This window comes from Thermobia domestica, chromosome 13 (genome assembly GCF_964235325.1).
Source record: "Thermobia domestica chromosome 13, izTheDome1.hap1.1, whole genome shotgun sequence".
Classification (NCBI taxonomy): Eukaryota; Metazoa; Arthropoda; class Insecta; order Zygentoma; family Lepismatidae; genus Thermobia; species Thermobia domestica.
In genome coordinates, this window is record NC_137466.1 from 15,363,384 (window position 1) to 15,380,495 (window position 17,112).

The 17,112-nt window shown below is 37.1% G+C and overlaps 1 protein-coding gene across 4 annotated transcripts in view; it reads right to left on the bottom strand.

The window, feature by feature from the left end:
- LOC145668025 (trypsin-like) overlaps positions 1-17,112 on the bottom strand; it is a 139,739-nt gene that overhangs the window by 2,407 nt on the left and 120,220 nt on the right. For all 4 annotated transcript variants that reach the window (XM_081735491.1, XM_081735490.1, XM_081735492.1 and 1 more), the window contains exon 6: positions 6,999-7,145. In XM_081735491.1, the coding sequence (XP_081591617.1) occupies positions 6,999-7,145 (147 nt within the window). The remainder of the gene's footprint in view (positions 1-6,998; positions 7,146-17,112) is intronic.

Genomic DNA, 17,112 nt, shown 5'->3' on the forward strand with positions numbered 1-17,112 from the left:
TGAAAAAGTTTCTTTTCCCCAACTTTGACTTTTTATATCCATGATGTTGGTATCCTGCTATGAGAGCACTAAATTGATAATTTCAATCAATCAATCTGACTTAATAGTAGGCAATCATAGAAACCATCTTACAAAACAATACTGGTAGTTCATCATCTCATAATATTTTGAATTCAAATAATTAGAAATAGTAAGCTTGTAACTCTTCTAAAGACAGGGCTTCTCGAGTGCAGAGCCTGGCGCGAATACCGCACTTTTCCCACCCATAGAATGATCCTATCCACACTTGATCGTAAACGAGTTATTCTGAATTCGATGTCAGATTAAATTATAATAAGGAAAGTTTTCCCCATTTTTCATGTTAACATTTTGACTTGTCCGCACTTTTGTATACAGTGTGTGCTGCTGTCTGTAACTTGAGTTAGCGCTACTTAATATATACTTTCATCTAATTGCAAGGCATACTAGAGTGTGAACCAATGGAAAGACGGAGATTTTGGAACAAAGCATCAGTTACTCGACTCTGTTCGAAGTCATTTATTTTTAACTTATTAATAGAACTCGTTATTCAACATAATACTTTCTGTTTATAATTGAATATTTTGAAATTTATAGTTAACAATTAGAAGGGTTGTTTTATTATTCCAAGAGATTAATATGACGACCAATGCCCTTCAATGAATTACGGCTTGAACACATCGTGACATACTTTCAACATGCCTTTGTAGGCCTACGTATTTTCTGCAAACTCTCCTAATGCCTTTTCAATTAACTTCTACAATGTATGTTGTATAGTTGGAGCTGGTGAGGACACGTATCTCAAATTATCCTCTTGATTTCTGACCACGCGCTCTTGCTCTCAATTGTTTTCATATCAGCACCTCTGAGAGGGCAATCAAGGGCATCCGGACTTGCATCACCAGACAGCCACGGTTGAACCAATCGAGACATCTGGATCAGAGATCTATCGTGCTGGAAGTGGATCACTACATCTCGAGAGGATGCGAAACAGTTGGCAGCATTACTTCCTGAAGCATATGTAATACTGTGTAGCGGTAACTCTTCCTTCTACGATGAAGTAACCTATGGCCATAAGAGGACATGAATCTACGGACACAGACACCCTTACAGAGAATATTCTACGCTAAAAGCATCTTGAGAAATATTTCGTTTCTTTCGGAAAGTTTTTTTTTTTTTTTTTTTTTGTAGCAAATGGGAAACTCCGTTGAATGTGTTCTTCTGACAGAATTTCTCTAAGTGATGTCTTCATGGCAAAGAGATTACCAGGCCTTCGCCGCTTCCTTGTGGTATCAAGAGATACAGCAAAAGTTACTTGACTCGATTGTCTGGAAGTGAAGAATGATCTTTCTACGGCAATTTATACAAGCCTATGATCTTCTTGGAAAGTAACGCGCTTCCTTCAATTTTCAGGCCGGTACGTATGAATTTAATTGTTGTTACAATAAAAGCTTTTTCGCCGTTTTTATCTTCTACCAATATATCTGTACTACAGGCTCTAGCCCATCTCACCAGCATAGTTTTATGTCCCTTAACTCTTGTGAGGTTTGTCAAACCTCTATACGAGTATAAAAACGGTCACATGATCCAAATCATGGTCGTTTGCTAGCCGTATTTAAAAGTGGACGCCAAATTACTAGATTTTTTGTCTAACGAGGGAATCTATCCAAGTGTAACTCTGACTTCGAGTCGAGACTATGGCCGTTGGATACCTTGTCCCAAAATAACATAACACGAAAAGGGATACATCTTCGATCGCAACCGTTGCGGAGATATAAGCGTGAAAAGTTAGAAATTGAGCTCCATACTATACATTACAAAGTCAGATTCCAGGTCAGAGTTTTCGGAAACGGTCAGGTAAGGAAACTAAACGAATAAATATAAAATTAGTGTGGGGAGAACAGCACCTTTTGAATAAAAACTGTGTGTCCCCGGGGCACTCGCAGGGTCCCAGGCGGGGTCCAACTAAAGTTTTGCAAATGGAACCGGGGGTCAAGTAGCATATTGTATGAAATCTACTGTTAAATAAAAGAAGGTAGAACAAATCTCAACTCTCTACGATAACCTGTGCAAACGGGAAAATCAATATTTTATTTGTCACAGGGCATTTTGTGAGCCAATATTCTATGAAACACTACCTTCTGGTACGTTCACTATGTTTTGGCTCGTCTCCCACCCCACTTGCTTATCGTTTTCTTTCCCGAGTTTACAATTATCAAACTGGTTTCCTACTTTATATTTTAACGAAATATTATTCCTGACCATTCCCTCTAGCTCTAGAAAAGTATCATCCTATATATATATTATTTCTGTACCATTATTTCAGTTTTCTCCAACTCGACTCCTCTCCAAGTTGCCTCGAAGTTTCAAGGTCACTGTGTTTCGTCTTTACCATCATGTTTCTTGTTCAGCAAATCCCCTGATAGAAATTTCACGGTGCAATCTGCGAATTTGGGGCCCCGATTCGCGAAGCATATACCGTTGCCTTTTGAACTTTTCACCTTCCACGACGGCTGCGATTGACAATGTATCTTTTCTCTTCGAATGAACAATGGACCATAGAATGACCATGACCATTGGATTTCATGTCCTAGAAGTCACACTTATACTTGGATAAGGTCCGTTGTGCGAATCTGTGAGAGACTGCAGCAATTTGCTTTTCTTCAATGCCTTGCACTTTTAAACGCGTTTTTCTGTTTTGTTATTGCACGCTTTAAATTGTACTCTGTTATTAAACTTAACGGATTTAAAAGCGTGGCCATAGACTTTCTGATGTAGGTTGTATTGGCATTTTGACCAGTTGCCCGTTTGCACAGGGTTGTCGTACAGAGTTGAGATTTGTTCTATCTTCTTTTATTTAACAATAGCTTCCATACAATATGCTACTTGACCCCTGGTTCCATTTGCAAATTGTGAGTTGGATCCTGCCTGAGACCCTGCGAGTGCCTCGAGGGCACAAATTTTTCATTCAAAAGGTGCTAGGCTCCCCACACTAATCTGATATGTATCCGCTGAGTTTCCTTACCCGAACGTTTCCGAAAAATCTGACCCGGAATCTGACTTTGTAATATATAGCATAGAGCTCAATTTCTAACTTTTCACGCTTATATCTACGCAACGGTTGCGATCGAGGATGTATCCCTTTCTGTGTTATATTCTTTTGGGACAAGGTATCCAACGGCCATAATCTCGACTCGAAGTCAGAGTTACACTTGGATAGGTTCCCCCTTTAGTATATCTCCGTACCCAGTGGTCCGAATTTACAGCCTTGTTGCTCATTTTACTCCTTTGTAAATTAAATCTCATAGTTTTAAATTATAGTGTAATTTGAACAAAAAAATGAACAATGACGTATTTTCAGATGAAAGTTTAAAATAAGTGGATTCAAAGAGCAAAAAATATTTTTACAAATAGAAGTATGCACTTCTAAACAAATACATCGTAGTGGATAATACTCATACAAGTTAATAATATAGTGCTAAAAATTAAAATGAATATCGCAAATCTTTCAGAGTCGAGATAGACTTTAAAAAAACATTATTTATAGGGATTTCTGCATTGTTCCAAACTGGTACTTTTACATTTATGAAAGTCACAGCACAATATTTCCAATTTTCTATAGAGACATAGAGTTTCTCTGAAGTCCATCTGGCAATTATATTACTTGGGAAAGTCTTTAGGCTCCGGTGGGCCATCTGACACCTACAGAATTAAAATATCGTCTTCCTTTATGTAACCATAGTCTAACGGATTGAGTTTCTCAGACGATTCCAAAGCAAGAATCCATATATAGTATTGCAATTAGCTTCTTTTTATGTGAAGTTTGATAGATTTTGAAGGAGGGACCAAATCTTGAAAGTTTCGATTTTTTTCTTTGATGGAACTGATGGAAACGTAATTTATCCATTGTACCTAAGCTTCAGCGAAGTGCACGAACCAAAACTTCTTATGCTTTTTTCTTGTTCTTATTTAGTGGCCCTTTGCTAAAATCTAACAAGCGGTTTTCTGCACATTATTATGCTGCTTGTAGTGCCGCAGCCGGTTAAAGAATGAATTGCTGTTAAAGCTGTTAAAACAGCAAGTGTTACTCTGCTTGCAAATGAGTAAACTGGAATGTACCGCGATAATTTTCTTACTCCAAAGGAAATCCAAAGTTCTTGCAGTCCTAAACTTTTCCACTTCTGTAGGTAGTTATAGAGGACATCAAGACAAGACATTGGTATTTGTACAACAAATATCCATGTTGCTTACTTTGGAAGTCAGTGTCATGTGAGAAATATGGGCTAGGATCCTCCAATCTGCTTCTTCATGATCAGATTCCAAACTAAGTTCATTCTCATTCATCCCAAACTTTACAGAAACACATCTTGGCTGACCATATTTTACTACACAACCAAAATAAATTGGAGCAGATGAAGTAACAGTATCTTTTCCCCCTGATATCCAATCGACAAAGTATGACTGCAACATTTTGTTTCTAGATGAGGCCCAGTGAGCGTCAGTATCTACAGGAAGCAGTGCGTTGGGGTTTAGGACTTCATATTCTACAGGTCGTTTCCGTGATTGCTTGGACCTTTCATGCGCTTTTACAATTTTCTTCTTATAAACGTCGAAAGCAATGTTGATGCACTCAACTTGTGTGAAACTTTCCAAATGCTTCTTATAAACTCTTCATATGTCTTCAAGTTTGAACAGTTTGTTGGAACCTTCCTTGAAACCGTCATAAGGTCTACCTGATGACTGATGAATTTCGTAATCTGGCGGGTTTTGTAGCTTTTCTCTAGTTTATGAACCAGCAGTGATTTTTCCGGTTTTCTCCCAAATCCATTTCTCGTCAAAAATAAAGATATAGAAATTAATTTAAAAATTACGAAACTTTCAAGATGTGGCCCCTACCTCAAGATCTATCAGTCTTCACATAAAAAGAAGCTAATTCCAATACTATATATGGATTCTTGCTTTGGAACCGTCTGAGAAACTCAATCCATTGGATTATGGTTACATAAAGGAAGACGATATTTTAATTTTGTAGGTGACAGATGACCCATCGGAGCCTAAAGACTTTCCGAAGCAATATCATTGTCAGATGGACTTCAGAGAAACTGTATGTCTCTATAGATAATTGGAAATGTTGTGCTGTGACTTTCGTAAATGTAAAAGTACTAGTTTCGAACAATGCAGAAATCCTTATAATGTTTTTTAAGTGTATCTCGACTCTGAAAGATTGGCAATATTCATTTTAGTTTTTAGCACTATATTATTAATCTATATCTGTATCAGCCGCTACGATGTATTTGTTTAGAAGTACATACTTCTATTTGTAAAAATATTTTCAACGAACTTAAAAAGTTTGTTACTGAATTCTGTATGTCTGTGTGTGTCTGTATGTCCGTCTGTCTGTTATTTGCAATTTTTTTCAATTTTGAGCTCTCCATTCGTTAGAACATCAAAAACTGTCCGAGAAAGTGATGGATTTTTTCCGTCACTTTTACCGTTCCCGAGACATTGGCAAAAAATGGCCGATTTCCGGAGATTTAAGGAGCCATATCTCTGGAATCATAAGCCATAGAGAGATGATGTTGGTGCTGATCAATACCTAAAAGAATATCGAGCACTTTGGTACCAAATAGTAACCGGTGGCCATTGTACAAGTGGCCACTAGTTCGGCCAGTGGCCACCAGTTAATATCGGTACCAAAATGTTTACCATACTCTTAGGTATTGATCAACACCAACATCATGATCTCTATGACTTACCGTTCCCGACATATTGGCCAAAAGTAGTTCTGATTTCGGAAAATTTAAGGAGATATATCTCGAGAATCGTAAGTTATAGAGAGATCATATTGATGTTGACCAATATCTAAGAAAATGATGAACATTTTGGTAGCAAATAGTAACCGGTGGCCACTGCACAATTAGCTACTGGCCAATTGGCCACCGTTCCACAGATATTGGCCAAAAAGTTCGAATTTCGGGAGATTTAAGGAGTCTTTTCTCGGGAGCCGTAAGTCATACAGAGATGACATTTTGCGAATTTTTGGGAGAAACAGAAGGCATGGATAAAAAGATTTACTTTTACATTAGGAACAATCACAGTTATCCTCCCCGCTCCATCTCTCCATTCCTTGTAAGTTCGTTCTGGCAATGCTCTTGGAGCATTCTCAACTGGTTTGCTGTTTGAATTCACTTTTTTAAACAAGTATCTGAAAATACCTCACTGTTCCATTTTTCAAATTACACTATAATTTAGAACTATGAGATTTACTTTGCAAAGGAGTAAAATGAGCAACAGGCTGTAAATTCGGACCACTGAGCACGGAGATGTACTTAGACAAAAAATCTAGTAATTTCGCGTCCACTTTTAAATTGGCAACCAAACGATTATGATCTGGATCTGGACCGTTTTAATACTCGTATAGGTGTTTAACAAACCCTACAGCAAAACTTAAGGAACATAAAACTTCGCACGTGAGATGGGCTAGAGCCTGCAGTACAGTTATATTGCTAGAATTTGAAAACGGCAGAAAAGCTATTTTTGTACCAACAATTAAAATCACACATACTATTAGTTTTCCTTTAATATATAGCATAGTTTGAAACTAAATCCATCATGTTGTGGAATCACAGCCCGATGAGAGTTTCATGAACTACACATCTGCGTTGTAATTTCGATTTTGAAATCTCTTTCAAGGACTCTAAAACAGTAGCGCGAAAAGAAAGATATGACAACATAAAACATGGATAATCGATGAATGGAGGCCAATTAACCCGATAAAACACACTTCTACTTGTTTCGAACAACATGTCCGGTGTATGTATGCCGGTCTTCCAAAGAGTCATCTCTTGATTACCAAATTTCCAGCGTTAACAGCAGCTCTATAATACTGTAGGCTGGAATTTCACGATGTTACGTTTGTTCTATTCTGATGTAATTCTCAAACTACGGACTATATACGTATGACATGGCATTCTACTTACCGTGCAAGCATCTACCCCTCCGAGCATATAACCAGCACACAAAGTATTTCCATACGGTATACTGGCTCCGAGCCTTTGACATTCGATGTTCGAAATTATGGGAACCTCGGCTACCATCAACTGGTTTGAGAGTGGTCCTTTAAATACCTGAGGATACAAAATAAAATTCGTTTTATAATAAGTTGAAAAAGCATGAATGCTTAATAAAATTAAATTATCTCCTTTTAATTTTTTTAAAAAAATTTCAGTAGTTCTAGATTTGTGGCTACATAAATTTATGTTCAAAACATTTCCATTACCAATTTAATATAAAATCTGCGCTACTAACTTCTAAAATTACCAAACGATTGTTTAAAATCATTCGAATACCTAGATCGAGTATTCATCATTCATTCATTATATTCTAGGTTCGGAACATGTGCACTTCGATTCACAAAAACCTTCGAGAGTCCGGAAAAATCATTACGTCATTACGTGGCTAATTCCAGAAATTTCCTTTTAAACCTTTGTGTACTTCCACGTATTGCTGACACAGTTTTTGTCTATCTGCGTCCGCAGAACTTTGCTTATGATTCCAATGCTTTGTATATTTCATTTACGCGTCATTGAATTTAAGAAAGATTTGCAGTAAGTTCCATCTTGATTTGTACTTATTCAGCCTATACCCTCAACCAGGATTGATATACCAATAATTTGAAAATAATTTTCTAATACATTTGGTGAGATTAGTTTTCTACAGTGGAATGGCGACGAGTATTGTATTTAGATCAAGGCAATCAATGAGTATGAACTGTTCACTCGTGCCGCGCTTGTTTCCATTGAGTAGAAACACAACAACAGAATACTAAACACTGTCCTGATCGCCGTCGCAACGAGACTTTCAAATTACTCTGCCTTTAGAACTTTCCTTTAGAGACACCAGAATTGGAAATTCTCATAATTGGAACAGCATTTATTGTCTATAGAACGGTGATGAAAGCGTAACCTTAGTTATGAAGTGACTCGTTCACATCGGGGAATTTATTTCGGTACCTACTCGTGCATTGACTTCTCCTTGTGCAGGGTTTCATTTGTGACTTGCCACACATGGAGAATGCATCAAGATTTCTACGGTAACGAAATTTTTCCTGTGATTGGTGAGAGTCTGCCTATTATGAAGTTACTTCATCTTCGACACTTCAACTTGAAGTGTGCTGATTTGTCAATATTCCCGGAGCTCAGTGAGTTTCCGTTTTGAGTCCCGTGATTGTGCACCAAGGCAAAAGGAGACGGTGATGATGAAATGGAAGGTAGTGTCGTAATAACGAAAGTGGGAGGACATTGTAGAAGCCCGAGAAACACATAAGTTATTTCAAGCAGATAATTAAGCAGACAATTATCAACGGTGCATATGGTTCAATTCCAGAATTCAGAAGCGATGGTTTTAGAATTCCATGGGGTTCACGGAAATTCATAAAGCTATACCGGTATGCTCTTGAAGCTTTTAATCGTCATTTTCGTCAATTGTGCATTCTTCGTCATGTGCTGGATATCTGATTAAGTGTCCAAGGCGTCGAAGTTCGTAAGATTACATAACGTCTCTCACGAGTCGAATTAGTATGATTACTGTCTGGCGTCGGAATTGCGAAATTAATAGCTACAGTTTCTATATTGCATGCCTTCTCTATCAGTACCGGATTTCCGGAGAATAATCCCACAAAGTTAGGGAACATATTCGCTTATATTTTTCTTCTCTCTCTTTTTCTGCACAGTATTTGGTGTAATTTAACCGTTTTAGAGGTTTTCTAGTAGCTCAATAGTACAGCGTTCACCTATAGTATATGAGATGCTTGGTTCGAACCTAGCTCGCGCCACGGGAGCTTTTATTGGACAAACATCGTTTGCGTAGGTTTTCTCAAGGTTTTCCCGTTCTTTCCCACTTTCTTTATTCCACCAGTTCATTAATTTCTCATCATCACTGTCTCCTTTAGCCTACCCGGCATATCCGGGGGACGTAAAATAAAACAAAATAACCATTTTAGTACTCGTACCTTGAGAAATCCTTTGAAATGGAATTCGACTATCTGATGTTAGTATACAAACAATGATCTAGGAATTAATTATATATCTCACGGTATGTTGCGCTATGCATCACTCGATTTTTACATCGCATTATTGCAGCTGTTCAATCGCGTCTGGTAAGAGAGCAATTCTCTGTAACAGCGAGACTTGTGTCCTTCTGATCTTAAAAACAAGAGAGAGCCGCAATAAATACCACCACATACAGACCCTATTGCTCTCATAAGTTCGGTCTGTAAGCTCACAGAACTCGTAGTTAACAAGCGCCTCGTTGGTTTTAGAATCAAATTCTTTGTTGAGCTGATTTCAGTGTGGTTGTCGCTCATTTTGATCCACTACAGACAATCTTGCTAATCTCGAATGATAGAACCAAGAAGTCTTCTTCCATTGTCAATACGTTGTTATTATTTTTCAATTTTGAAAAGGCTTATTACACTACTTAGCGATATGGAATTTTAAAACAGCTTCATGAGGAGATCTTCCTAGTCAGATTATCTATAAAACTATTTTAACAAAGGTTATTTTAAGGTGTGTATGGGTTGCCTGCCAAGTTGATTTCTGCACGAAATTTGTTCTACAATATAGTATTGTTAGTGTCACACTATTCTCTGTCGTAGATTCTAGCGTCTATTTCTAGTGTTCTTCATGTTGACGATCTTGTTACTTATTACGCTCCAGATGATTTCGTGGTATTACTCGAAAACTTTAATTGATCTTAATCATCTTGTTATCTGTTCAAATAAGACTGGATTTTGACTTTGTGGCTAGAAGACAGGGTGTGCGCACATCTGCTGCTGACAAACTTCCCTTGTTTATCTGGTATTGACTTCTATTTGTATGAGACTCTACGGGGTAATTTCTTGCCACGAAACCCTGTTTAACTTTTGACTGTTACTTAAGAGAGAGACCACATATATGCAGTCTTAAATACTCTTTATCCAAGTATTGAATTTGCCTAGTTTCCTACCGCAACTGAATGTCGAATGTAATATTGCATTGCAATATATGTTTAACTGCGCTTGTATGCATAATTTAATCGAACTCGCTCCATATTTCGTCTTATTATCCACAATGTGTTGTGTTGATAGTGCCCATACTCTTCTTCTATGGATTTTTGTGTTCATTAACACAAATCGATTGACCATAGTCTCGTTCCACATTATGTGTGACGCCAGAAAAAGTTTCCTCGTAAGAGCTTAGGAGTAACGCTGGTTCAATGCGGTTCAGTTTCAAGACAGTCATGTGGAAACTGACAGAGTAATAAATACTGCACATCTTATGGCAGAATGAGGGTTTTACAGAAAATGAGCCCAGATAGTAAAAATTACCTGCAACAAACTTGCAGCAGATTTGCAATTCAAGTCTGCCAAACTTGCAGCAGACTTGTGATGCAAGTCTGCAAGTTTGGTGCAAGTTTAATGCAAACTTCCTAGTTGACGCTCTTGGAACTTGCAGAACGCCTGCAGTCCAAGTATATGGTAAGTTTGCAAAGCAAGTTTCTTCAAGGGGTTTACTTGCACAGCAAGATTGTTGCAAGTTTCCACTTCCACTGCAAGTGCACAGCAAGTCAGCAGCAAGTTAGTGCAGGTTTGACGCTAGTCTCTGGAAGGATACCATTAAAACTGCAAGTCTACAGCAAGTTCGTAGTAAGTCTTCCCTCAAGTATATATGTGGATTGCAAGTCTACAGCGGGTCTTCAGCAAGTGAATGTAGTAAGTCTTCTGCAAGTATATACTTGCATTGCATTGCATGCCTTTTACAAACCGGACATTTACTGTATACGAACAATCACACAGTATATTTTTCTCAACAACTTTGTCAAACAATACACATTTAAAATATAAATTATCTCTACATACTGGATACTTACGTAATCATCTTAATTAGCCACTTGTTTTAATGCTTCACACACTTCGCACCCACTACAAATGGCGGCCTGGCAGGCAGATTTCTAAGATTAGACTTTTGTGCCACCTTTTGGTAGAAACTAGAACTGACACACTTGCGACAATGTTGCAGCAAGTCTCCGAGGCAAGTAAAATCTACCAAGTGAAAATCAAATTCAACATTTGCGGGTAACTCTTTCAAAACGCCTGCAGCAGGTGTACAATTCACGAAAAGTCTAGCAAGTTAAAATCAAATATAGTGAACGACTTGCTGCAAACCAACATGCTATTAGGGAGGTGGCAGAGTTAACATGTTTCCATATGTTCTTTAGGTTTTATTATTACTTTCAAAGCACGAAGTACTGCTAGTGATTGTATAGAAATTTTAGGTGACCTATAGAAAAATGTTGCGTAAGAATTTAAAGAACCACAGACAAAGAATATAAAGTATAAAAGTAATTGAAAGTTATGATCCTGTGAAGGAGAGAAACAAAATTAATTTTATATAGTATTTGGTATTTTATATAGTACATTATTAATTACGTATAATGTGTCTACACATAACGGACTTATAGAAAGATAACGAACAATATTAGCAAGAAACAGTTATCTGATCTAATGATAAACGGATTAAGGATACATAATATACTCATGATTATTTCTCCGTTTGTATAAAGACAGTAAGAAAACTGTTTTAGATTGGTATTATAAGGATTACTACGGGATTGAAAAGTCTTTGTGCGTTAACTGATTGATCTATTAGAAGTTTAAATGAGACGTCAGCAGCAAAATTATGAGTCTCCGTTACAAAAAGGCAAATAGCGAACATATAACTAACTAACTCTATGGCCTATGGAACCCGGAGGTTCAATGCCGCGTTCATAAAACCTCCCCACTGACTTCTATCCTTAGCTAACTGCATCCAATTTGTACTTTGTATTCCAATCTCTGCGAGATCCATCTCAATATTGTCCTCCCATCTGCACCTAGTCTTCCTAATGGTCGTTTTCCAATTGGTCTTCCAGTCAAGACTTTGAAAGCATTTCTACTTTCTTCCATTCCAGCTACATGACCTGCCCACCTAAGCCTCCTGGACTTGACGACCCTAACAATGTTGGGTAAACCGTATAAAATATGTAGTTCCTCGTTATGAAGTTTCCGCCATTCTCCATTCCCGTTCCTCTTGGGTCCGAATATTCGTCTCAGGATCTTGTTCTCAAATGCTTTTAGTCTATGTTCTTCGTTCAGACAAAGCGACCACGTTTCGCAATCATACAGAACAACAGGCATGATTATCGTTTTATATATTTTAAGATTTTCGTTTTGTATATGCATCTAATAAAAGGATTCCAAAGTAAGAAAGTAAAAAATGAAATGAAATCTTTGAGTTTTACGTCCCACAGTTATGACGCTTAGGCTAAAGGAGACGGTGATTATGAGAAATTAATGAAATGAAGGAAGTGGGAGGAAACGGGGGAACCCCGAGGAAACCTACGAGCACGGTGTTTGTCCACCACAAAGTCTACACGGCGCGAGTTGGGATCGAACCAGGGACCCCAAGCACAACAGCTGAACTGAACGCTCTACCACTGAGCCACCGCGCCCCCAAGTAAGAAAGTAATCAAGAATAAGACTTCTAAAACATGTAAATGTAATATAAGCTCGACAAAATATACAACGAAACAAAATGATATATAATAATTACAACTGAGGTTATTCTGTAAATCTTAATGATACAACATGCAACAATACAACAAAATAGATAATATGTAACAAGATGAATAACTCAGTGAATAGTGAAAATAAAAGAAAACTCATTAAAAACTTTTTTAAAACATAAAAATGTTCAGAGAGCACTAACTACTTTAATCATACGAATAACAGTGAGAATATGCTCCCTACAACTAGGTTATTGCCCCAAACCTGACTAATGGGGGAAACAGTGCCGTTACTTGAAGCTTCAGCGCCAACCCGCATTCCTTAGTTATGCGTACATACTTTCTATATACATTTTCTATGTAATTTTGCATCCTTAGTGCTCGTGCGCCCTCCCGCGCCACGGGGGTTACGGGAGTGCTATTTACGCCTATGGGAGGGGGTGTTCTTACTTGTCGGAAATGTTTATTGAGGTCTGAGTATTCCTGACATTGAAGAACAATGTGATGAATACTCAAGGGACGATACAGTCTTCACAATACAGACATTTCAAGTCAAGCACTACGTAGGAATATATAAGACGCGAATATGCAAGTGAGCCTGGATCATTTTAACTCGGCAATTAGTAGACAATAACATCTACTAGTTGTCTAAAATAGGTTTTATAGAGTAGAATTCATTCTCGTTAGCCTAGTTTCAATCCTGTTTACCAGTGAAAGCACATCCATTACTTACAGAGATTGAAGCACGGGAAAGAGTGCTACAGTGGATTACCTTATTCTTTGATGCTGTGTCAACGAGCTAGTGTCCACGAATACAGAGACAGCTCTGTTCCTCTAACTACTAGCATATCAAACAATGTCTTGAACGATAGTGTATTTACCAAAAATATTCTGTAAAATTAAGAGTATGCTGTGGGTTTCAAACCAGATAAGCATACGATGCGTTGCTAGAGACGTCAATGACACCAAATTTGTGAGATGGAGGTTTGTGTTTGATGGACCATACAAACTCACACAGGTATATACTTTTGTCCCAGACAACACTCATCAACTTTTATTTTTTTCACAATTCCCAAATTTAAGGGTGGGTTATATTTGTATCCCTCCGAAATTTGAGAGGGGGTATCAAGTATTCATATTGTATAAAAGTGAATTGACCTTGTATCCAGCCATATGATCATATCGTACAATCAAAACACATTTTAGAGGATAAATTAGGTTAGTAACCCACCACACTGTAATAAAGATTGCTTACTTATATTGTTGACAATTGTTTTTTCCATGGAAGGAGACAAGCAGGACCAACAAAATTTTCAGAGGCATGTATTCACATCCTAGAGAACAATTGTATTTTTTACTTTTCCAATTTTAGAGGGTGGAACAATACACCTCTCCGAAATTTGAGAGAAGTTCAGCAATGTACCTATGTTCTATAAAAGAGAACGGACCCCTATACTCATCCATTTAATCTTATAGCGTAACATACCCTGATCAAAAATGATAAACTACGTCAAAAAGTCCTGTGAAATTTAAATTTTTGATATTTTTCTATCTATACAAGGAACTCACATGATCCATTCAAACATACAGGTGTACATCATATGGTCTCATTTTACCATACTACAATTTTAACAATTTCTAAAATTTAAGGGGTGGTCCTATTCACCTCTCCTGAAATTTAAGGATATGAACCAGTGTACTTATTACATTTTAGAATGGTGGTTCAAAATACCTTAGGATCATGGGTCCTGAGCACTAGGTAACAATGTAAAGCAAACCCTGTTTCTGAATATGAGTACAGTTCAACATACAATGTAAAGCAATCCCTGTTCCTGACAGTGAGTACAGTTCAACATGTCTGAATTTGTTATCATAAGAAAATATTGCTAACTTACACAAAGAAAAAAATACCAAAGAATTCAAGAAAAAGTTGCAACATTCAAGGAAAACGTTATACTCCTTAAAGTTAAGAATCATATCGAACTTCTAAGTCAAATCCAATAAAATATAGATGTCTGACAAATACATTGTGGTATTTAAAATTTATTCACTGGAAAATAAATCTCTCCCAATCATCTCTGTTTACTCATAAAATAGCTCGTAAGCAATTAAGAAAAGTGTAAAAGTATTATTTCACACTTACAGATTGGTTTTCGTGGATAATATTCATAAGAAATTAAAAGTTGGATTCAATACAATATGTCTTACCATCATTTGAATCGTCTCTGTACTTCGTGTATGTTGTAGCCTTTATGCTAACTGATTGACTCAATGGTTCTCAGCAATAAAGATTGCACATGCATACGAAGGCGGTCAAGATCGACAACCATGTTGAGTTTGATCCAGAAAGGATGAGTTTCATATGACACTCTTTAATTTGATTTGATTTTATTGCACCTTCAGCAATGACAGTATGAGACGTGAGCTTACAGTTTAACGTGGGATCGAAACCACATCAGCACCAGGAAGCGAACCCTGGCCTCCTACGCCAAATGCGCTTACGCTGACCGTTTAGCAACGAAATTCTAATACTTTTTCGTGAAATTTCTTGATTTCATTTAGTCAAAACAATGAATCTCATAGCCACCAACTTCAGAACTAAAGGACTGCACGTGGAAAAGTCTCCTATACATACCAAGCTCTTAAAAATATATCACAATGTCAAGTTTGATGAAGATCGATTAAATTTCAAAATCGCATTTTAGTGAATTTTCTTGGTTTCACTAAATCCAAGTCTCAAGACTTGAGAACAAAAGATCTGCATATAACAATGTTTCACGTGCAAATTAAACGTGTGGGAGTTTATCCCTGTGCCAAGTTTGATGAAAATCAGATGAATTTCATTGATAGCATGCATACAACATACCCTTTGTATGAGACAAAACACAAATTTGATTCCCAATGACTCAAGAATCAAAGGTGAAGTTCAAACAAAAGTTTGATGTCTAACAACTCAGAAACAAGATTTCTGCAAACAATAATTTTTGGCAGGTGCATTCAACACGCTCAGATCTTATATCAAAGTTTGCTCAAGATGGGATGAGTTACAACAATAGCATGCGACAGAAAGTAACTTTTCAGTAAGTCCAAATCTAAACTTGATGGCCAAGTACTCGGCAACAAAAAGTCTGCACACCATATTTGATACCAGGCTCGCCCGTGTGCTAAGTTGTGAACCATCATATCAAATTTTGTCACTCGTGAGAAGAGTACATTGTTCACGAAATAGAGTCCTAGTACAGCAATCTGACACTTTGAATATTTCCTCCCATCCTGACAAAGTTTTCTGGAAGAGAGAGTACTAATTTTTTAAAATTATACTATCATGTCAATTTATATCGCAATCGGATGACTTTCATCGATCGTGTACGACATATCGTCCAATTAATTATAAAAAAGTCAAATGAAGGGCCAAAATGATACGGATCTTTTAAAGTCTTATATCTTCTTCTTGATATTATAAGTGCTATGTGTTCTTTTGTAGCCTACGAAAAATAATAAATGAAACACTAGAAATACACAAACAGGTAGGGTACAGTGGGCCACATAAATTCTTGAGGTAAAAAATCAGTCAGTTAGACAAACAAACTAACCCTCACCCCAAAATTTGTTACTCGTGGTAGAACAGCTACAACAGCAGCATGAAGTTGCCCCCATCTGTTAAAAGGACAAATCGTAAAGAGTGTTTTTGTGCAGGAGTGAGGCAAAACGCTGGTTGACGAAATGACAAAAGGGAGTCTTTGCATATTTGTATTCACAGTATACAACACAGTACCAGAAAAAATATACGGACACCAGAGGCGCCGATTAGAAGATAACAGTCGGAGAACTGAAATAATCTTATAATTAAATCAAATAAGGGATTATATAAACAAGTTAATTTACTTCAAATGACTATACGTACATGCGTATCAAATAATATATTAATAGATTATGCGGTATATGTATTAGGTTATTTTCTTAAATAAACACAAAGCCATGCGCTGAGTTTTGAAACAATCAGTAATCCTACCTGCAAATCAATTAAAGTATGGAAGGATCATTCGGGGGGAGAACCCAGCCCCTAATGAAAATTTTGGGGGTCTAACATTGCCTGAGTACCTTGGTTCCGGTGCCACTGATTGATACGTAATGTTACTTCGAAAGGAGAACTTGATGATTTTGAAAATGCTAAATTTTGGTATGCAGTAATTTATTTGCAAATATTAAAAAGGAAAATTCGATAACACTTAAACGAGTTGGAGAACTTATCCGTACTAAGCGTATTTCCCCTTACGTTGCAAATACGTATAACAGGGTTCCTGATTTGTATAATATTTGTGAAAATTTACACATTGGGACACAAGGACAAAGAAGAGAATATAATGTCAATAAGCAATTTAAAATTGCACGAAATTACCGGTTAATATCAAATATAGAACCATTAACAGAATTAACTCTGTAACTCGTTTTCTCCATTCATTTTTCTTCCTTAGTTTTCACGATTACATTATCACTGAATTTCTCAACTAG